The sequence below is a fragment of the Monodelphis domestica genome, chromosome 8 (assembly GCF_027887165.1).
Source record: "Monodelphis domestica isolate mMonDom1 chromosome 8, mMonDom1.pri, whole genome shotgun sequence".
Taxonomy (NCBI): domain Eukaryota; kingdom Metazoa; phylum Chordata; class Mammalia; order Didelphimorphia; family Didelphidae; genus Monodelphis; species Monodelphis domestica.
The window spans coordinates 83,575,799-83,599,619 of NC_077234.1; the positions used below are offsets into that span (position 1 = coordinate 83,575,799).

At 37.8% G+C, this 23,821-nt stretch overlaps 1 protein-coding gene across 2 annotated transcripts in view; it reads right to left on the reverse strand.

The window, feature by feature from the left end:
• LOC103094375 (shugoshin 2-like) overlaps window positions 1-22,993 on the reverse strand; it is a 54,881-nt gene extending 31,888 nt beyond the window's left edge. For both annotated transcript variants that reach the window (XM_056806995.1, XM_056806994.1), the window contains exons 1-4: window positions 22,388-22,993; window positions 7,600-7,748; window positions 3,287-3,414; window positions 1,221-1,298 (exon numbers count right to left, since the gene is read on the reverse strand). In XM_056806995.1, coding sequence (XP_056662973.1) covers window positions 1,221-1,298; window positions 3,287-3,414; window positions 7,600-7,738 — 345 coding nt within the window. In that variant the 5' untranslated portion in view covers window positions 7,739-7,748; window positions 22,388-22,993. The remainder of the gene's footprint in view (window positions 1-1,220; window positions 1,299-3,286; window positions 3,415-7,599; window positions 7,749-22,387) is intronic.
• Window positions 22,994-23,821: the final 828 nt, after the last annotated feature.

Sequence of the window (23,821 nt, forward strand, 5' to 3'; positions counted from 1 at the left end):
GGCCCAGCCCTTACTGCACTTCCATCTTAGAACCAATATTTAGCATCAATTTTAAGACAGAAGGTAAGGGTTAAAATTAATTAATTACTGCCTTTTGATAGATGCACTTTAATATAATTTATTTTCTTTGTGATTCTATGTATTTTATGTCTTTAAAATATTTTTCTCAAAAATGTTTTACATGATTACACATTAAAATATATATCATATTGCTTACCATTTCAGCAAAGGGGGAGACCAGAGGGTTAGAAGAAGGGAGAGAATTTGGAACTCAAAACTTTTTTTAAATGACTGTTAAAAACATTGTTTTTATATGTAATAGAGTGGGGAAATATTATTTTAAAAATTATTCTGAGAAGAGGTCTGTTGGCTTTAGCAGACTGACTGCCAAAGGTTTCCATAACACAAAAATGGTCAAGAACCCCTGGTTTAAAGACTGGGCAAGCCCCTGGTCATGGAGACTGATAACTAAGTATAACAATTGGGACAATTCAATTCGATAGACATTCATTAATTTCTACCATATATAAGATATATATGCTAGGAATACAAAGACACATGACAGGCTCACTTCTTAAGGAGCTTACAATCTAAGGAGAGTAAATATTTAAAGAACTGTGATACAGAGGATAGTCATATAAGTAGAAATGAGAAATCCAGAAATTTCAAGGAGAGATCACTTCAGCTGGAAGATTTGAAGTCAGATGACCTCAAATTGAATTGCCAATCTGCCGTATGATTTTTATGTGAATCCAAGTTCTCTGGGACTTGGATCCTCATCTATAAAATGGAGGGATTAAATTAAACAGCCTTAAAGGTCCTTTCTGGTTCTAAATTTATGACCTTTAAACCAGAGAAGGTTTCATAGAGGAGGTTGCAATTGAGCCTTGAAGGAAAAAAAAAAAGAAGGGAGAACCTTCAAAGAAAGGAGTTGGTCAGGTAGAGAAAGAGGGTCCATCTTGGGTGTGGTAATATTATAAGCAACAGTACCAAGAAACAAGAGGTTAAGAAGAGAATGGGCAAGGATATTACACATGAAAAAGATTTTCTATGTTGTAATAGAGAGATGCCCTGTATCCCCAGAAGAAAGAGACAATCTGGCCCACAGTATAATCTAATGTCTCATACAGCAGAGCACTGTATATTGGAATATATTACAAACAAGTAATGGATTTCTAAGCACAGTTCCCTTGGGTGATGCTCAGACAATAAGCACTTACCGTAAAAGGATCACTCTCTCTAATTGCACACTGGAATTTGGCACTTGTATATGCTTCCAATTCTATGAGGATTTTATTCTGCATAAAAGAAGAGAATGGATTAATCCCATTGAAAAATTACTGGTGATAAAAATTTCTTATATAAAATATAACCATATAGTAAACTCTACATTGATTTATCTTGAAAGCCAAGTCAGTGAGGGACTAGGTCAAGATCGCAACTGCCATAAGTTCAGATCTTAAAGACCAGCACTCTTAATCTTTTTGTGGTAGGGGTCTTCTCTTCCCCTACCCCCAGGGATCATTCCCAGTGTCCCTCCTGGAGACCACATAGAAGCCTGGAAGATTTCGCTTCCATCCATGTATGACTCATCTCTGAGGTACTTAAAATGGAAAATGACAAAGAGTTTTCTTGACTACAGCAGATCATGTCCTTCTTTGAGATTCTGGAACTGATCCAGGATCACAATAACATTTAAATTGACACCAAACTCTGCTTTCTCTACATTCTCTGACTCCAAAACCAGGACTCATGCCTCTATCCCTGCAGCCCTTAGTATACAGTGAGTATTCAGTGACCTAGCTGGTCTAGCTACATTGTACCCTGAAAAAGCTTCCTAAATAGTTCTATTTAATTGCCATATGAGTTCTTCTGGTGAATTTAACCACACACACACACACACACACACACAAGAAAGAAAGAAATCCATGGCATGGGTGCTCCTGACTACATTATCAAGTTTTAGATCTTCGGTTGTCATATGGATATGAAGTCATTGAAGGCAAAGGCTTAAACAGCAGCTCCAGTACCAGAGCACACAGAATTCTGGGGTCATCAGGCTGCTAAGGGGGAGTGAAGTTGCCCAAGTTGAAAAAGGAGCCTCTGGGCTATCCACACTGGGTTCAGGGCTTATGAATAACTGTGGCATTTTTAGTCAGATAGGGAGATCTGGCCTCAAAATTACATACATATATGTGTATGCATGAGTGTGTGTATAATGTTGTATACATGTAGGTGTGGAGGTATTGTGGGTGGTATGTACATACTTTATGTATTAATATGCAGTTTCTGTGTATTGTGTAAGTATATGAAGTGTATATTAACATACCTATATTACTGCATGCATATGTATACTTCAAAATGCATGTTATGGTTAAAATGATCTCAAGAGACTGATTTGGGGTAAGAATATCAGTTTATTGATTATATTGGTTTATTAATTAGTTTGGCATCATAACCAATAAAGTGACATTGGTCAATGGCCCTCTCCATGACCCTGAAGCTTAGTCACCTCACAGATCAGTAAATACACCTTTAGGAGCTCATTATTCAGCCCTACCCACCCACCCCAAACATCCCAAGACATCTCTTATTGCTAATTATGAGATAGTCCATCAAACTATCCACCCCTCCCCATCCTCACTTGATGGGGAACACTACACAGGAAAAGAACCTTCTTCCCCTGGATTTATTAACGAAATTACTTAAAGGGGACACATTCTTTGGAATTCCTAAGAACAAAAGAAATGCAAAATGCAGGAGACTGGATGGATAGAGCCTCTCACTGAGAACTCAGGAATACTCAGAAATTCTCACTGACCCTTATATATAGATGTTAATATAGTATATACAAATGTATCCATGCTTTATATATATATATATAACTATATACATTATGTGTATACATATATCATGGACATCATATGCATGTGTGAATGCCTATTTGTACATGTTATGTGTATTTTATTCATTTTTACACACATATGTGTGTATCTCTTTCTCTCTCATATATATGTATTCTTGAAGAAATGACTAGAGCACTGGGGGGATGATTTACACATATGTACAAAGAAGATGAGTCCAGGTGTTCCTGATGCTAAGGCTGACTCTCTAGTCTGATTATAGCCCTTAATTATTATTATTTCCCAAGAGAAAAGTTGGATGCCCCCATATTGTATATTGCTTAAGTTCCAGGAATCAAACAAAACACAAGGGGAAAGACTTCTTGATTTCCTACCATGTAAGAGATGGTTCTCCGGAGCCTGGCATTCTTAAACATCCATACCTCTATTTCTTTCATCAGAAGCTTCCTGTCTTCTATAAGCTTCTGACTGAGCATCTTCTCAGAACTTAGGGCAAGGGCCAAGGCTCTGTTGTTTTGTTTCAAAGACACCTTAATGATAGAAGAGTTGTCTGCAGACCAGGTGACAAACACACACAAAACCAAAATATTTTAGCAAAGGAGTTCTACTTCTTCTTCCTAGAGATTTTTTCTACTACGCTCATTTAGATAAAAAGGTCGATAGATATGGGTTAGGCCAGAATTACCCACACTAGCTAAAGCACAGTTTTCAGTCTAAACTGGAGGATGAAGAATGTTCCCAAGGGGTAGAGGAGACCATCTCCAAACAGCAGCCTTGTACCCACACATGTCCACCACTGTTATTACTCTTTCTTAGCCACCTGCCTCTTATTCACTTACCTTCCACATCATGCCCACTCTTTATATATCTACGTTATCTGTCTTCTACATATAATAGTAAAAATATGCTCTCTTGTTCAACACCAGAATAATTTTTTGGGTTAAAGATTCTCATGGCCTTTACATTATAACTACTTCGCTAGTACAGGCTAAAAATTCATGGAAATTGCTTCCATATACCTTTTAAAAATACTATTTTCAAAATCTAGCATTATATTCAGGGAACCCTTTAACCATTCAGTCTAACATAAGATCCACAAAGAGTGGTTCTGATTGACAATGAGTTCTATGAAGTGTCAACAGAATTGGCTTTATGTCTTTCATTAAGACTCACTTAAAAAAATAAAAAAACATTCCTTGCCTCTATTATCTTTCTGGCCTCCTTAAAGAATCAGCTTATCCTTCCTTCACCAACAGGTCTTTCTCAGTCTCCCCCATTATTAGTATCTTCCCTCTAAAATTATCTTTCATTTACCCTTTATAAATCATGTGTGTACATAAATATTTGCAGGTTGTCTCACTCATTAGAAAGTAAGCTTCTTGAAGGCAGGGATCCTATTTTGGTATATCCAGGGCTAGATGCCTAATAAATGTTTGTTGACTAATAAAGAATTGTGAAAAAAGAGAGGGGAAGGAGGAAAACAACTCTCTTAGTTAAATTCCTTGATTTTCTCTAGAGACCATTTTTTGGCTTATATTGAAGAAGTAGAACAAAACAGAGGAGAGTGAGGAAAATCTGGGTTCATCTCTTGCTTCTGGCATGAACTAGTTGAGTGACCATGGGAAGAAATTGGACCTTTTAGGATCTCAGGCAATTCTTTAAGACTCTAAGTTATAGACAAGTTGCTAATCTACAGATGGAGCTTCTTTCCATGCTGTGTTCCCTACATAGATGAAATAACAGATCCAGAAACCTTTTTCTAACCAAACACACACACACACACAAATAGGGAGTTGATTCATCTTAAATTCTTAGCCCAGGGGGCAGCTGGGTAGCTCAGTGGATTGAGAGCCTGGCCTAGAGACAGGAGGTCCTAGGTTCAAATCTGGCCTCAGATACTTCCCAGCTGTGTGACCCTGGGCAAGTCACTTGACCCCCATTGCCTAGCCCTTACCACTCTTCTGCCTTGGAGCCAATACACAGTATTGGCAGAAGGTAAGGGTTTAAAAAAAAAATTCTTAGGCCATACAAAAATTCATGGGATTCACAGTAGAGCATTTGCTCTTTACAAATAACTTTCTTCACACCATCAACCTTTAGGAACGTGGTCATAAATAATTTATGACTTGCTAGTGTAGATATAAAGACTAGGAGAATGAAGTAACACAGAAGGTTAAATTCACTAGCTATAGTTTAATCAAGGCATGACATTTCCAGAAGGAATGAAAGCCACAATCATTTTAAAGGAAGTTGTTTTTTATTTGGTATCATCAGAAACATGTTCTCTGAATACCCAAAGAGATAATAATAGTCTAAAGAGATTATTAACCTCAAAGATTAATCATCTGCTAGAAATTAGATTTAATTTATTTAATCAACTGGGGACCATTTTAAAAAACAAATCACTTTAATGAAATTCTTACTTTCGATAATAAGGGTACATTAACTTTCAGAAATATTAGTTTTAAAGGACAATTATTATCTTAAGTGATTAAACTTTGCTTTGCAAAGTAAGCAGTCTAGACAAAAAATTATATCTCTTTAAGGACGTGCTAATATTCACCCCCAGAGACTATACAAACACATATGGACATGCCTAATGCAACCAATAAGGTATTCCATGATCCCTCTGCTAAATTTAACTAGATGATGATGATAACTACTCCATTTATATAGAGTTTTAAGGTTTGCAAGGCACATTATAAATATTATCTCAATTGATCCTTAAAGTAACCTGGGAGTCAGGTGCTATTATTATTCCCATTTTACAAATGAGGAAACTAAGGTAGACAAAGGTGAAGTGATTTGCCCAGGGTCACACAGCTAAGTGTCAAAGACTAGATTTGAACCCACATGTTCCTGAACCCAGGTCTGGTATTCTATCCATTTCATCATCTAGCTGCCAATTAGTTGCTAGTCAGATGGTGAAATAGAATCACAGGTCATGCTAGGCGTCTAGCTTCCAATGCAAAGTTCTATTTATCCTCCTAGCCCTAAAACTTCCTCCACCAATAAGTCAACAACATGTTAACCAGCAAAGGATCAGGAGATACTATTCTAATTCTGTCCTTTCATCTTTGCCATTCTACTCCTAAGGCCTTACGTAATTTGTGCCACCTTAAAAGAAGTCAGTCTAGCCTTGCCAAAAAGGTGGCTGCTTTCATAATAAAAAATACAGCAATTCACTCAAAGAAGTCTGAACAAGGAATTTTAAGTCAGCTACATTGCTTGATAAACATACCTACTGGAATTTTGAACTTGTATTTTTTTAAACCTGTATATTTTGTCTTAGAATCAATACTAAGGGTTGGTTCCGTAGCAGAAGAGCAGTAAAACTTGAGGCAATTGAGGTTAAGGGATTTGCCCAGGGTCACACTAGGAAGTGTCTGAGGACAAATTGAACCCAGGATCTCCTGTCTCCAGACTCAGCTCTCTATCTGCCCTGAACTTGTATTTTTTTTCCCATTCTATCTACACTGCATTTATAGAATTTCCCTAAGAGACATCTAAGAAAAAGCCATCAAATCATCAGCATGTCTCATTAAAAAAAAATAAAACCCCTTACCTTCTGTGTTAGAATTGACATAATCAATTCCAAGTGTAGAAGAGTTATAAGGACTAAGCAGTTGGGGTTAAATGTCTTGCCCAGGGCCACATAGCTAGGAAGTATCTGAGGCCAAATTTGAAATATGTCTCATTTTTAACCAAAAGCAATATTTCTTGGCTTTATCACCAACTTTACTAATCAGACTTAGTCCCAAATGACTTCTTTCTGAAAGGGAAATCCACCTGTGGAACATTAAGATCTGTTGCTATGGAATTGTTTCAGCTGTGACCATGTTTAGGGTTTTCTTGGCAAAGATGGTGGAATGGTTTGCCATTTCCTTCTCCAACTCATTTTACAGATGAGGAGATTGAAGCAAACATGACTAAGTGAGTTCCCCAGGGTCACACAGCTAGTGTCTGAGGCCAGATTTGAACTTGGGAAGATGAGCCTTCCTGACTTCAGACTCCATGCTCACGCTCTTTCCACTGCACTACCCAGTTGCCCAATAATGGGCATTAATAAGAATGTTTTCTAAGTTCTTAAGGCAATTCCAAAAGAAGAATTTTAAAGAATTGTGAGCAATGGTAGTATCCTAAATTGACTCTGTTGAATGGGAATTCTACCCTAAATTCATAGATTAATATTGGAATGGGCCTCAGAGGTTAATAAGTCCAGTCCTTTCATTTGAATGGATCAATCCAAATGTGTTTGAACTTTAAAATAAAATTAAAAATCACTTTATTTGGAGAGTCAAATAAATTTTGAAAACTACAAAACTACTATATAAATGCAGTCTTTAAAGTATTTCACATGTAATAATTCTTTCTAACTTTAATGATGGAAGAACATTGGTAGCTATCATTATCTACTATATATTTTGAAAATTTTTGCTGATATCTTTTTTTTTAAACCTTGCCTTCCATCATTGAATCAGTACTATGTATTGGTTCTAAGGCAAAAGAGTGATACGGGTTAGGCAATGGGGGTTAAGTGACTTGCCCAGAGTCATACAGTTACACATGTCTGAGGCCAAATTTGAACTCAAGACTTTCTGTCTCCAGACCTGGCTTTCTTTCCACTGAGCCAACTGAAATCTTTTTGTTTCTTTCACCACTCCCCCCCCCCCCCCCACAGATCCATCCCTTAAAATAAAGAATAATAGCACTATTTAAATGAAGCAAAACTTACTTATTATTTTATTTTTTATTTTGGATGCAAGAGAAGCATTCTGTTTTGCAGTCTTCAATGATCCACGTCTTTTCTCCTTCATCCGCTCTCTAATATTACATATCTTGGAGGAAGTGTCAGCAGTCACTTGAACATCCATTATCCTTATTCTAGCAAAAACAAATGTTTAAAAACAATAGAACACAAATACGTCTTAGTTTTATTTATAGATTTTCAGGCAGCTAACAAATCTTTCAATTTCTGTCAGTTCCTGCTGTTTATCTCCAAATAATAAGCTGTCAGCTAAAGGATATTTGTTGCTCATAAATATAAAACCAGCATAAGTTATATTCTATAAAATAAGGCTGTTAGCTTTTCAGCGGAACAAGGTGGGTCATGACAAAAAGGGACGGGCATTGGGCCAAGGCTCACATTTAAGGCCATTGAAAAACAACTTTACAAACCAGAATTCCAAAACTCATCATTTATCAGCCAAAGAACCACAAGCCAGCTGTACAGCAGTTCCCAGTTGTTGTCAAATTGGCATGGGCATCGTACCCCCAAACTCAGGCAAACTGTAAGCAGGGAAATTCCTTTGTTCCCGTCTGTCCTTGTGACTCCTAACCCAAGAACATCTGATAACTTCTATAAGACCCTGAGAGAATTATCATCCTTGAACTGTCCTTTAGATTTGAGATCCACATAGAGATGCACCTCCAGGCTACACCTGGATACCATCAGGCTATATCTCAGACATCCATCTGACCCCTAAACTATGAGGGTCTTCAGGCAGACTCCGGTCAGATGACCAAAACCCCCCACCGAATGCTTGAGTGTTTACCACTCTAGAATCATACCCTCATTGTTGTAAAGATTATATAATCCCCAGAATTGATGGATTCTGGGAGCAGCCTTTCATCTTACTGTTCCACCTATACTATCCTCCTGGACATTCTCAACATTACTTTCTAAATTAATAAATTTCTCCTTTTATTTTTAAGCTAAGTTTTGGAGTCTTGCATTCTTGCAAAAGGATTCCTTCCCAAACCCCGGGGGGTTCAACTTTAGTACCCCACAACAAAATCACCTGTCTCTGGAAAGGAATGTGGTGACCAAACACATTTCTCTACAATAGGAAATAGCATTGCCTGGACCACAGGAAGTTAGAATCATCCAAATCACAGAATATCTGAGTTGGAAAACACCTTTGAGGCCATCTACCATTCCCTCCCAAATAATCCCCTCTACTATAAAATACCCAACAGGTAGTCATCTAGTTCTTGCTTGAAAATCTCTAATAAAAATATGTCCAAAGACCTCCATGAACTGATTCAGAGTGGAATAAGCAGAACCAGGAGAACATTATACACAGTAACTGCAATACAGTGGAATGATCGAATGTGATAGACTTTGCTACTAATAGCAAAACAATGATCCAGGACAACTCTGAGGGATTTGTAAAAAAGAATGCTAACCATCTCCAAAGAAAATGCTATTGTAGTAGAAATTCAGATGAAAATATATGATTTATTACTTGTTTATTTGGGCACATGTTTGGGGGTTTTGTTTTTAATAAGATTATTTACTTATAAAATGAATATGGGAATGTTTTGCATGATAATACCCACGTAACCCAGATTAAATCACTTGTCAGCTCCAGAAGGGAAGAGGGAAGAAGGGAAGGACACAATATGGATCATATAACTTTAGAAAACTTATATGGAAATTTAAGATTTTTTTTAAAATTTTAAACATTATTTTATTTGGTCATTTCCAAACATTATTCACTGGAAACAAAGATCATTTTCTTTTCCTCCCCGCCCCCTCTCCCACCACCTTTCCCTCTCCCATAGCCGATGCATGATTCCACTGGTTATCACATGTGTTCTTGACTCGAACCCATTAAGATGTCTAAAAGATCCACTTTTGGATCTCTTTAATTGTTAAAAAGTTCTGTCCTTACCTTTAGCCTTTTATTACCTCTCTTCAGCTTTTGCCCATCTGTCTCAGTTTTACCTTCAGGCCAAATAGAACAAAGCTAATCCACCTTCTAAATGCAAACTTTAAATCTTTGAACACATCTATCATTTCTCATGCATCTTCTCTAGACTGAGCATCCCCAGGTCCTTCAACTGATCCTCATTTGGCATAACCCTTAATTATACAATTCCCTTTATTCTTTCTTCTTCAACTTAACATTGTTTAATAATTTTTTTCAATCATGTTTGACCCTTCATGACTCCATTTGGGTTTTTCTTAGCATGCAAAGATATTAGAGTGGTTTGCCATTGCCTTCTCTAGTCAATTTAAAAGATGAGGTAACTGAGGCAAACAGTTGCCCAGGGTCACATAGCTAGTGTCTGAAGCCAGACTTGAACTCTGGAAGATAAGTCTCTTTCTGCCTCCAAGGACCAGCACTCTATCTGCTGCACCACCTAGCTATCCCCAGCTTAATATCATTCTTCCTACAATGTTCCTAAAGAGTACCAGATGTACTTTCCTTAAATTATTTGAGAAACAACAACCAGACTCTGCCCTTCCCCACTCCCTCCAAAAAAACCTCTTGCCAGTCTTTCCTGGTGCTTGAAATTCTACCATTAGGGATTAAAGTCTTGAGACTGAGTCCTTTAAGCTCTACCCTAACCAGCTAGCATCTAAATTGTGAATAAATTGCCAAATAGTCAGAGATAAGGGATATAAGATTAAGAAATAGAAAGGAATTTTCTTTGTATTTGTTTATTACACTTTGAGTTCTGAGTTTATCTCCTTCTTTCTCTTTTAACATTTGATATGTGGAACCAGACACACCATATTTTCATATACTAGTTCTTTTTCTGGAGGTGGATAGCATTTTTCTACATAAATCTTTATATTTGATTGAAATGTTCGTATTATTCAGAATAACTTAGTCATTTACAGTTACTCTTTAAATAATATTGCTTTTACTATGTACAATGTTCTCTAGGTTCTGCTTCTTTCACTCTGCATCATTTCATGCAAGTCTTCCATGTTTTTCTAAACAACCTGCTCATCATTTCTTACAGCATAGTAATCTTCTATCACAATCATATACCACAGTTTATTCAGTCATTCCCTAATTGATAAGCATCTCCTCAACTTCCAATTCTTTGCCACCACAAAGAGAAGTGCCATAAATATTTTAGAATACAGATTCTTTTCCTTTTTCCCCTAATTACCTTGGGAAATACATCCAATAGTGATATTGCTGGGTCAAAGAGTACACATAGTTTTATAACTCTTTGGGCATAATTCCAGATTGCTCTAAAAAAAGCAGGGTGGGGGTGATTTTCATTGGTAACTTAAAAAAAAAAAAAAACCTTACCCTCTGTATTAGAATCAATTCTGTGTATTGGTTCCAAGGCAGAAGCATGCTAAGGGTTAGGCAATAGTGTAAAGTGACTGGTCCAGGGTCACACAGTTAGGAAATTTCTGAGTTCAAATTTGAACCTAAGACCTTCTTCTCTAGGCCTGGCTCTCAATATACTGAGCCACTTTGCTGTTCATTGGCAACTTTGACAGAGTGGTACACTAAAGTCCAAGACTGATCAGTTGGTCAGTGGCCATTACATCATCACTCATAAATATATATTTAATAAAAAGAAATATATTTATTTGTTTTTTGTTTTGTTTTTCAAATCAAAGGTAACAGTCAATGACCCAAACCCTGTTATCTGTACTCAGAATCAAGTTGGTTGAACTCAGCAGAATACCTGAAACCAATCAAAGAGAGAAGTGTTTTCCTTTAACCAGTCAATCAAGAGCTGTTTCCAGTTTATACATTAATAAAAATAAATAATAATTTAATATTAGGAAATAAATAGCAGGAACTGAAAGAACCTTTCTTGGTGTTATGTACATGTAGTCTAGTATCTCTAGGCATCATTAACATTTGCAAAGTAATGATACCAAAAGGAAGAAAGAAATTATAGTTAGGAAACAGTTTAGTATTCTTTTTTTTTTTTAAATATATTTTATTTGATCATTTCCAAGCATTATTTGTTAAAGACATAGATCATTTTCTTTTCCTCCCCCCCCCCACCCCCCATAGCCGACGCGTAAGTCCACTGGGCATTAGATGTTTTCTTGATTTGAACCCATTGCTTTGTTGATAGTATTTGCATTAGAGTGTTCATTTAGAGTCTATCCTCTGTCATGTCCCCTCAACCTCTGTATTCAGGCAGTTGCTTTTTCTCGGTGTTTCCACTCCCATAGTTTATCCTTTGCTTATGAATGGTGTTTTTTTCTCCTGGATCCCTGCAAGTTGTTCAGGGACATTACACCGCCACTAATGGAGAAGTCCATTACGTTCGATTATACCACAGTGTATTAGTCTCTGTGTACAATGTTCTCCTGGTTCTGCTCCTCTCGCTCTGCATCACTTCCTGGAGGTTGTTCCAGTCTCCATGGAACTTCTCCACTTTATTATTCCTTTTAGCACAATAGTATTCCATCACCAACATATACCACAGTTTGTTCAGCCATTCCCCAATTGATGGGCATCCCCTCGTTTTCCAGTTTTGGGCCACCACAAAGAGCGCAGCTATGAATATTTTTGTACAAGTCTTTGTGTCCATTATCTCTTTGGGGTACAGACCCAGCAGTGCTATGGCTGGGTCAAAGGGTAGATATTCTTTTGTCGCCCTTTGGGCATAGTTCCAAATTGCCCTCCAAAATGGTTGGATCAGTTCACAGCAGTTTAGTACTTTCAATGGTTATAAGCTACGTCTCTGTTGCCAAGGACAATTTTTTTCACCACCAGTATTCTCTCAGCAGTTTTGTATGGCTATAAATCATGGGATGCCCCATTCTTCAAATACCCCAAATCACAGGCTACCCAAAGAGCAATGGAGAACTATGTAGTAGATCTAAGTTCATTGTAGAATGTTATCCATGATGACTTGATGGAATTAGTGACCTAAATGGCATAATCATGGATATGTCAGGCTGTAAAAGAAAGGGGCTACTCATGGAGCAAGAATGAGAGACAACAGATAGAGTATTTCACAGCCATTAAAGACCTAAAAGAAAGCTTGTAGCATGTTGGAGAAAACTCTTTTGATTCATAGAAGATAAGAGACAAGAATTACATAGGTGAGATAGACATGAAAATCACAGTTATTGCTTAAAATCACCAGCTATCTCCTACAAAAAATATGAATAAATGTTTGATTGATTAAAAAAAATTGTTGGGCTTTGTTTCCTCTATATCCCTTCCTCTGTCTCTCCCCAAAGAACCATTCCATATAACAAAGAAGGAAATAAATAAATATTAAGGAGATTTACAAATATTATTTCATTGGATCATTACAGCAACCTTGGGAGGTAAGTGCTTTTATTATTCTCATTTTACAATTGAGAAAACTTAAGTAGTTATAAAGTAACTTATCCAGGTGCGTAAGGCTGGATTTGAATTCAGGTCTTTCAGATTCCAGTCCATTTATGTAATGTTTCATACTCATAGACCTCTCCTTTCTGCAAAGGAGTCTGAGGAGTTGTCTTCTCACATCTCTTCTTTGGGATCATGCTTATTCTTTGTAATCTTGCAACATTCAATTTAAATTGTTTTGTGGTTATTGTTTCGACTTACATTGTTGTTTAATTTTTCAATTGTAGCATATAATGAATCCAGACACTGCCAATAACTATTTGTAACATACAATTTCTTCTTCTCATTTAACCGCACCAGGTCATATAATTGTCCCAAACACTCCAACCTCAGATGTGGCAACTCTAAACTTAGAGAACACATTTTTATTGTTTTCTTTGATGCAAGTTTTCTTAGCAGTGTTTTGCATGTGTGCTAAAGGCAGAACATGGGAGAATTCTGAAGTGGGTGGCTGGAAATTTAGAGATGTATACCAGGTCCACAACCTTTTTCTTTGGGGAAATTTTCCCTGAAACACTGAAGGAGCAAGAGAACAAAAGCCTGAATTTCAAGTACTCAGATTGGCAGCCATGCTCCAAAGCCTGAACAAGACATCTGTGAATGCTGGACCTTTAAGAAAATTCTTCCACTATGTCATTTTTTAAAACTGTATTCCATAGGTGTCACTATCTAATCTACCTGAGACCTTGGGCCTCCAACTCTAATATGGGCAACTATCTAAACACCTTTACAGAATGAAATTGTGGATTTTTTTGTTAAAAATATGCACATCTACCAAAAAAGTAAATCAGGGTATCCCAAAAGTCTTAGTATAAAATTTAAGCCTTAAAAAGTCTTTGAAGCTGTCTTATATTTAAAAAGGTCCCTTGCTGCAATCTATTGCACAATGCAGCCTGGGAAGCTGCCCAGATTCCTGATTTCTAATCATAGTTATATTAAACTGGGTTAGAGTTAGGAGGGAGTTTCTTTTCTGTTGTTGTTGTTGAGTCATTTTTCAGTTATGTCCAACTCTTCATGACCCCATTTGGGATTTTCTTGGCAAAAATACTGGGGTAGTTTGCCATTTTCTTCCCTCTTTATCAATACTGTCAGTATATAAATTGGTTTTTATGCTAATATGAAAGTTCTAAAGTTCTAAAGTAATACTGTGATCGCTGATTTAAAGATGTTATAACTTAAGTAAAAAATGACTTTTTGTAGAATATATAATAGAATATATAATAAAGTAGCTTTATTTACAAAGAGGTAGAGAGAGTGAAAATGGGAAAAGGTAGCTAAAAAGACAGGTTTTTTTGTTTGTTTTTTTTTTAAGAGACAGCTTTTAACAAGCCTACTAGCCCTTCTCTGGTGAAGTGGAGGCTCAACCCTAGAGGGGCTTCACCATGTCTGGTGGTGTCTTCAGCTAGAGTTCTACCAATGCAGCCTCCTCCAAAGCCAAGGCAGGAATCTCCAGAACCAATCTCTCCAGAAGCCAGTAAAGGAAGGCCAGCTACTCACCCACCCAAGACAAACTCCAAAGAAGACCAAAGGCCAAGTCCCAAGGCAAAGTCCTCCAAGACTAAAGTTCAAAGGAGAAGACTCAGGAGGAGTCCTCCAAGAAGCAGTCCAAGAATCAAGGTCCAAAGTCTCTTGGACAGGAAGTTCAGGACTGTTTATAGTCCTTTTCCACATCCCTTCCTCCACTTTACACAAACCAATTGCTGTCTTTCAATTTGCCTAGCACTGCCCAGGGGCAGGGTAGTGGCCTCTGGAGTTGTCATGCATTTTAGTAAGTGACTTGCAAACTCTCTTACTTAGTGTTAACTAGGGATGTTTAAGTTTTTGATTAATTTAAAAGTTGCTGATTGATAGACAAAGAAAGTTTGATTCACTCTTCATAACACCCAGAGTAAGTTCCTTTAAATTGTTCCTTCTTTCAAAGATTTGCCATTTCCTCCATTTTCAATCTACCATCCTACAAACAACAGCAACAACAAAAATCTTCCCTTATAACTCACTTTTGCTATCCAATAAAGCTCTTAGTAGCTTTCCCCAGTGTCCTGGAGGTCACCTGAATCAACAAAGCCTTTAAAGATATTACTTTACCTCTGCTGTTGGAGATACAAACATAAAAGGTCTTGCTTTCAATTTATTTCCACATATGTTCTATGTCACAGACCCTGAAACAAACTGACTGGATCTAATTGGCCTTTCCCTTGACAGTGATTTGCTTCTTCAGATACCTTTACCCTGATCCAGTTTCTGGTCAAGAGGCTAATGGGAATCATAGATATTTGAGGAGATATAAGTGAGAAGCTAAACAAATGACTTTTTTCATGAACAAACATGGGGGCCAAGTGACAGAGTAGATAGTGATCTGACCTTGGTTGGTTGGCTGTTGTCCTTGTTGTTGTCACTGTTGATGTCTTTTAACTAGAGCATAAATTAGATTTAAGTGAGACAGAGTTGTACAAAGTTATTGACCTTACTCTTTCTTCCAGAGTCATCAAAGCCCAGTGGCAAGACAAAAGTGAGGATGACTGGAGATAACTCAGGATGTACAGATGTTCAGGGAAGACTGCTAGAGAGGAAGGACTCACTTTGCCCCTTTCAGGGTTGCTTTTCTCCTTTTATCTGCCTATCTGCCACTCAAGTCTCACCTGTGGCTCCAAGAAACTATAGCATGCCCAGCAGCCATACCCAGTAAACCCTAGTAGGTGGACTAAACCAGGCAAAAGGTAGTCATTGGCTCTCAGACTCCTTGGTGAGTTAGGAGGTTGTCTACCCCAGGCATGTGAAGACCCCAACATCCTATCATACCCACCCACACCCAGATAAGGGACAGTTGGATGAGAACAATTTGTTCCAGTAGCCATGAAGGTGGCATAAGCAGGAACTATGGCCTGCTTAGAGCTTGGTTAGACATTGAAGAAACTTAGAGAGCTGGCCTTAAGAGCACCTTAAAAGTGAATCAAATCTCACCTCTAACATATTATGGCTGTGTGATCTCAGACAACTCATTTAACTCCTCATTTTTGCTGTAGGCAACTCTCTACAACTGTAAAATGCAGAGAAGGTGTTGACTAGTTCCCTATTGTATTGTATTGACAGGGAATTTCATCACCTAGGAGTTCTTTCAACCAGTGAAATTCAGTCCCTTTCCCCATCATGGACAAACAACACATAGGTTCTAGTTTCATATTTTATATGCCAATTTCCTGGGTCTTCATTTAACACAAAATGCTAAATTACAAGTATTTTTTTGGTCTCCCAACATCATTACTATAAGGACAATTCTACCATATCTAATATTAAAGCAAAGAGTCCCACTTCAGTGTCTGAAATGGGAACATAGGTTAGGGAGGGGATAAATGGCAAAACCTTTCTAGTTTTGTTACACATTACTCTTCTTTACATATTCCATGTTTCTTCTAAACCGAACTATTCCTATGTTCCCTAGTCTCATTCCATTTTCTGCCCCTCCTAGGCTTGGGATATGCTCCCTCTTTATCTGTGCTCATACTGCTTATCTTTTTCAAGATCCAGCCCCTACCTCTTTCAAGAAGCCTTCTCTAGCCATATTAGCTGTTTTGGTACTGTCTCCTTCCTTTAATTACTCTTTTCTTTTTCTGTGTAAGTGTATTACACAGTAGAATATAAGCTTTTCTAGTTACCTTTCTGGGTAAGTATACTACTCAGGTGTTAAAGAATATAAACTACTAAAGAAAGTTTTATTTAAGGGAGCCTGTTTGGCTTAAACCCTTTTATCCCTGGCACCCAGCCCATTGCCTGGCATACGATAAGGGGTCATAAACATTTGTGGAACTTAATTAAAGGTAGAGGTCAACAGAGGAGTTTACATTTGGTCTAATGGATATATGGAGCCATTGTTTTCATTGGTGCAAAGTCAATTACATCAACAATAGGACTGCATTTTCCTAGTAGTTTATGGTGATATGGGAAATATTAATCAGACTAGAAGTTCATGTTTAATTGCATACATGCTTTGTGTCCACAAGGTCCCAACCTACTTAGATAATTCTGGTTGATCAGAAGTTTAAAGAACTGTTCAACACTAAAACATCTGACCTAACTGGTTAGAACACTATCCGAGGCCAAAATCTTATTCAGTTATCTATTTAAATGAGCCAGTTGCTTTTCTCTTTTCCATGGGCACAAGACCAAAACCCCAAGCTTAGTTAACTATCCTTTCCTTTTAAACATATATTCTTGGTTATAAGGGAGCCAGGTGAGAGAAAGCATCCAGATTAATTATGCACTATTTGTTAAGCTTTACAAATACAAAATTAATTCAGAAGCAGCTTCTCAAGGAGCTCACAATCTAATTGGGAGAAATACAAACAACAGTGGTACAAGGAGAATACGAAGAAAACAGAGAGGTCAGTAAAAATTGATCATCTTTCCTTTGAAAATCACTCAAAGGTTTCTACGTGCAAATGAAAAAAATTAATAAGCACACAGTTTTTAAATATCATTCGAAGCTAATGCCATAGTGTTGGTAGTTCTACAGTGTCATGTCACTCACTAATAGGCTATGTAACTTTCTTTGCCTCAATTTTGACTCTAAAATGAAGACTTAATCTTGAAAGTTCCTTCCAGTTTCAAATCCTGTTTGTATGATTATAAATGATGAACTGCTTTGATTAGTGAGCCTTGAACATTCTTGACAATTTTTCTTAACATTGCCCTTAAACTATTAAAGGTAGAGCCTACTCTATTGTCTAGAAGGGAGTCTGAAAAGGTTACAGTAGCTAAACTTCTGAATTACAGTTCTAAGTTGTGCAGCAGGAAAACAAAAATTAAGAGACCGTCCCCCATCACCTCCCATTCAATACTGATTTTAGTAGAGTGACATTTCTATCTGGTCTGGTCTGGTTTATAAAGGTTTCTTTCCTTTTATTTTTTTCTTATTTCATTTCTTCATTTTTATAATATTTGTCTTTCCTCCATCTCTACATGTTAAAGCGAGCAGAATACTGGATTTAGAATCTAGAAGAATTTGGCTTCAGATCATGCCACTAATATTTAAAGCGTGACTATGAGCTGATAATTTAATTTAATCTCTCTGAGCCTAGCTTTCTTCTTCTACAAATCTTGGAGTACCTAACTTCACACTGTTGTTGAAAGGGTTAAATGAGAGTTATATCTAAAAGGACTTGGCAGAACTTAAATTATATGATATCTCTGCTGTTGTTATCTCTCATTTTCCTGTAACTAATGAATTAACCCCAAAGCATTTAAAATTTTACAATATGGCAGGGACTGAACAAAGTAAAAGGAAAACCAATCCTTGCCTTCAAGAGACTTACATTCTAATTGGGGAAACAATATGACCATAAATAACTCCAAATTAGAAACTTATAGAGTAAATGGTAAGTAACCTTTAATGTTGCTAATTAGCATTAGGTGCTAATGACTGGGGCCAGGTGCTACATCTGCAGATCTGCTCAACAAATTCCACATCCCCACTCCCCCAAGTAAACCCCCTCAGTGCCAAGCACTCCAGGTTGTGAATATAAAAGCAGGATTAGGAAGGACAGAAATGAAAACATACAATTTTCTATAAACTGCCCAGATGTTGGTTCTTAAAAGGTAAGTGAGGAGGAATGCTAAATGGTATAGGGCAGTGATGGCAAACCTTTTAGAGATGGAGTGCCATGCCTGCCCTCCCTCCCTTACACTATACAGGGGAGGGAAGAAGGGCTCCCATTGGACTGCTAGGCAGAGCGGTGGGTGAAGTGAAGAATGTCCTCAGCTAGTGTAAAGGGCAGTGACCTGAGTGCTCTGCTCCCCTTCAGCTCTGCCACCTGTGAGTCACCCACCTTACCTGCTATGCACTCCCATTGGCTGCTGGGCAGAGGGGTGGGCGATGTGAAAAAATGTGGTCAGACATGGTGGAGAGGGGGAAGGGAGCAGCTCTGCCCAAGTTCCTTTCGCTTTCTAATAATAAACTCTGGCAGGCAACAGCATGCATGCCCACAGAGAGTGCTTACCAGTAGCATAGGTTCACCATCACTGGCATAGGGTTTAGTGAATTTGGAAGACCAGAAATGGCAGTGATTTTGGAGGTTATAAGGATAGGGGTCAATGACCAGCTGCTCTTCATTCCCAGAGTCAAATCAACAAACACTGATTAATCACTAATTGTGCCAGGCACAGTGCTGAAAGCAAGGGGAATACAAAGAAAAGGTCAAAACAGTCCCAACCCTCAAGAAACTCAAACCCAAGTGGGATAGATAATATGTAAATAACTACATCCCTATAACGTATATGGAAAATCAATAAAACAATGTATCAGACCCTGATTTATATATTTATAGCCAAATTTATTTATAGTAATCTTAAAAATAAAATATATGGAGCAGAGGGCAAGAAAACTGATGAGGAAGCACTAACAGTTGGTGGGGGGGTTGGGGGATTGCAACTAACCAGGAGAAAGAAAGGCTTCCTCCAGAAGGTGGGGTTTGCAAAACAAGAGAAAAATGGCCTCGAATAACAGGATTAAGTCTTTGAAGGAATTTCCTAAGAGTTGCCAGTGTTAAGTGAAGGAAAGTGGTTGTGTAATATCCTAAAGTATGCAGAAGGGTGAGATGAAGTCAAGCCTGGGAGAAAGAGAATGGGGGTGCGGTGGGGGAGAAGTGAGGTGATTGCATTAGCTGGTCCTTGGAGATATTTAGCCGCTCCACAATTCTATCTAACCAGAAATGCCCAAGTTCCCAGAATGCTCTGTCCTCCCCTCCCACCTACTTTTGTGACAGATCATCCAGTCACAAGTAATAAATAGGCGTGTCCTGGATCTGTCAAATCACAATCTACATGAGCAGCAGAGAGAAAACAAAGCTCAAGCTTCAATAATGAGATCGAACATTTTTTTGCTATTGGTTCTTCTGGGCCTAGACAAAAAACACAAGCAAAAACCTCCTATTCCTTCTAGAAACCAATGAATAGGCAGCCTCAAAGTTGTACCCAAATCAGGCAAGAAGCTTAACTGCTTGTTTCTATTCCATGACCATCTTAAAGAAGAGAAAACAGAGCAGTACCCTCAAAATCCTAGCAGCTGGAGTTTTTTCCTTGTGGGTGGTACATGCAAGAAGGACAGTTTTATAACTGCTACTGAACCCTCTTAAGGAAAGTTTGTTTGGGAGTATGCTAGAAGGTAAGGATAAGATCAGGTTTCTTCATGCTGTATGGCAGCTTCCAAGACTGAATAATGCATGTACTTTTCTTTAGGGTAACTAATACATCATCTATCTTGGGACAAGGCAGCCCAAGCCAAAATGTCTTCCATTTTGGTGACTGTGGGGAGCAAGTGGGTTGGCTAATACTTCACTGCAAACAATGATTCAAAGCTATAGAGAAAGAACAAAAGGTGTATGGGAGAGGAATCTAGGGAAATAATGCCTATTTGGTTTTTTGCTAATGCTTTTAAAAAATGCACCTCAAAACCTGGTAATATTTGTTGGTTGGTTCCCTCTTGTGGTTAAACTAGATGTGGCAGGAGAAAACCACAGGCAAAAAAAAAGAAAAAGAAACCAAAATCCAAAGTCTAATTCTAATGTTCGAGTATGATACATGTGTTTATACAAACATATATGTATATATATGTTTCTCTGTGGTGTTAAACATGACTATTAAAGTAATTAAAATTGTCAAGTAAATATATATAACATCTTTTGTGGAATTATGACAATGATATGTATTTCTACATGGTGTTAAACATATGACCATATTAAAGTAATTTAAACTCTGTTAATTAAATTCTATTAAACACATATATAAAATCTTATGGAGTTTTGGGAATACATATGATCAGTCAACAACTTGTATTAAGTGCCTACTACCTGCCTAGCACTGGGCTAAGTGCTAAAGACACAAAGGTAAAAATGAGACAATTCCTGTCCTCAAAGAACCTAGATTCTATCAGCAAAAGAAACATATTTACAAATAGGTATTTACAAAATAGATGCAAGGTAATTTGGGGTTGTTTTGGGGGTGTGCCTAGCAAGAGTTTCAAAGAAGTCTGAGCAGGGTGGAGAGAGTGGATTTCTTGCAGTGCTAATGACAATAGTGACGTTTTCCTCCTTTCCAGATTATGTTTCAAAAAGCATGGTGTCCACTTGGAAAAACACAGAACTACTAAAGTAGTCAGGAAAAACGAAGTCTTCAATCAGGAAAGAGAAGGTCCACTACACAGAGCCAAGCTCCAAATACTACACAGTCAAAACCCTGGGGGCTCTGGCGACAATATCTCTGGGAGAAGCAACTCTCTAGAAGATTTTCCAAAGAAAATAGAACACAGGAATCTTATACATCCTTTGGGGAACTCAGGGCAGCAAACATACACTGACAGTTTGCATGCAGGCTTGGGAAAGAGGCTGTAGCCACAGGCTAGGGTATCAGGGGGTGGTCTACTACAATGGATACTAAAAGGATGGTTCCTGCACAGGTGTTGGCCTTCTTGAGAAGGAATCTCTGATATAATGGGGGAACTTCTAAGACTAAAAGGACTAACATTTAATTAGGTCTGCTAGCCCCACCTAAGCTGGGATCATCAAATACTTTAAGGTCTATTGTTCAGCCTGAAATGAGTGAGTCTAGGACTTCCTTCAGGGTGAGTTCTCAGGGGACAGGCAAAATTGGGGCCTTCAGATTTCAAGTTGACAGTGGTAAGATATAAGTTTCCCTAGGTCTCTCCTTCCTCATTATCTAAAAGGAATCAAGCTAATGAAAAAAAAAAAAGATGGACTAGACCTCAGAGAGCTGGAATCTAGTTCTGCTCTTTCCACTAACTAGCTACGCAACCTCAAATTACTTTATTTAAGCTCTATAGCCCTCTCTCAGTTTCCTCATCTGCAAAATGGGGAGAGAAGGCTGGGTTCAATGATTCCTAAATTCCCTTCTGATTTAAAAAAAAAGTTTACAAATCCAAGTCTATTCTAAGACTAGGGGTTTAAATTGAGGAGATGTCTATCAATTAGGGAATGACTAAACAAGCTGTGGTATATGATTTTGATAGAATACTACTGCACTGTAAGAAATGAGGAGCAGGTTAATTTTTTTAAAAACATGGAAAGACCTATATGAAATTATGAGGAGTGAAACAAGCAGAACCAAGAGAACATTACATACAGCCACAGAAATATTGTTTGAAGAATGACTTGTGTGTGGCCACCTCCAGAGATAAGCAAGATACTGTTTTATATATGCATATATCTTTTTTTCAAATTGATTTTTTTTAAAGAGTGCCCAATGAAGTCAACTCAGATTGAATAAAAATCCTCAGAGGTTAAAACTTATTATTGTTCTCTTGCTAAAGATCACATTTAAAGGAAGAAAAATAAAATGAATTTCTCTTCCCAGGGTCCAACATAAGCCTTGAAAAAGCACATTTTATTCACTTACCTGGGTTGCTGGCTGCCTCCTAATATGATCTGGAATCACATTCTAGCTATATAAAGGAATCTCTATCTGAGAGCATTCTGGGTAATGAAGCCTTTGTTGTCTCATTCTTCCATTTTTGTTCATTGTTTATAGATCACATCTTTCATCTGCTAGAGTCTTTTGCCAATACCAATTCCACTTTGGCATCCACAGTAAGATATAGATTAAGTCCATCCCAGTTTGGAGAGTCAGATTTTAAAAGGTTCTTACACTTACTATAGGATTTATTTCTTGGTGCTTTGTTTTTACTGTTTAAAAGTACCCATGACGTATTGGAGGGCATTCAGAACAACTCAACAAAAGTATTTTTCTATTAGAGCAGTGGTCTCCAAAGGAGAAGAGGCCTACAGTGGGCAGTAGTATGACCCCAAGGGGCCAGTGATCACCAAACAGGAATTGTGAAGATGAATCAAACTGAGTCTTGTTGGCAACACTTCTTCATCTGTTATATGCCAAATTCTTCCCCATTCTGCCCCCCTCCAAAGATATGCAAGCTCCTAACCTATCTTTTTTTTTTCCCCCTGGCAGAGACCTCTCAGAGCCTAATCTCACCCTGGGAATCCATTCCAACAGGTGCTTCAGGAAAAATTCAGGTCACTTTACACCCACCCCCCAAATAGCTACAACCTTCCTCCTCAATTACCTTGTAGCTCAAGCAGGTGTCCCTCAGCTGACTTTCTGCTCCGAGGCATTGAACTGGTGAGTTAACTCCCATTCAACAAATCCTTTTCTGTTTTTGATGGAGAAGAGTGAGTCAAGTCACTTGTAATGAGCAGGCATCTATAAACTCTCAAAGGTACGGCCATCATTCAAGTCACTGAGGCCCCCCACCATAGTACCATGTCAAGCATCCTCAATATCTGTTACCCCAGATCTACAATCAGTTGTGAAATCTCGCTGCATCTTTCTCCACAACATCTGTTCCCTTTTTTCTAATCACACATCCTTTCTTTTTCATCTCTCACCAGATTATTTAATGGTCTCCTGATTGCTCTCCCTGACTTGTCTCTCCTTAAACCAATTCATCTTCCCCTCGACTGTCAATATGATTTTTTTTTCTGTAATGCAGGTCTTATCGTGTCGATTTCCTTTTGAAAAAAACCTTCGCAACAACTTACTAACTCTAAGATGAGATATTATCACAATTATCTCATCTTTTTAACATTTCCTTTTTTGTGTAAGTTTTGTAATGTATCAAATGACATAGTAGCATATGTATGTAACTTAGGTAAGTCTACATATATGGAGGGATGTCTGAGTTGTGTTTTTTTACCTTTGGAATGCATAGTCAAAAAAGTTTGAGTCTACTGATCTAAATGTCCAATACACAAAGAGACTGTAGTTCTCTAATAGTAGATTTTGGGTGATATAGATGGGAATTCCTTACCTGTTTGA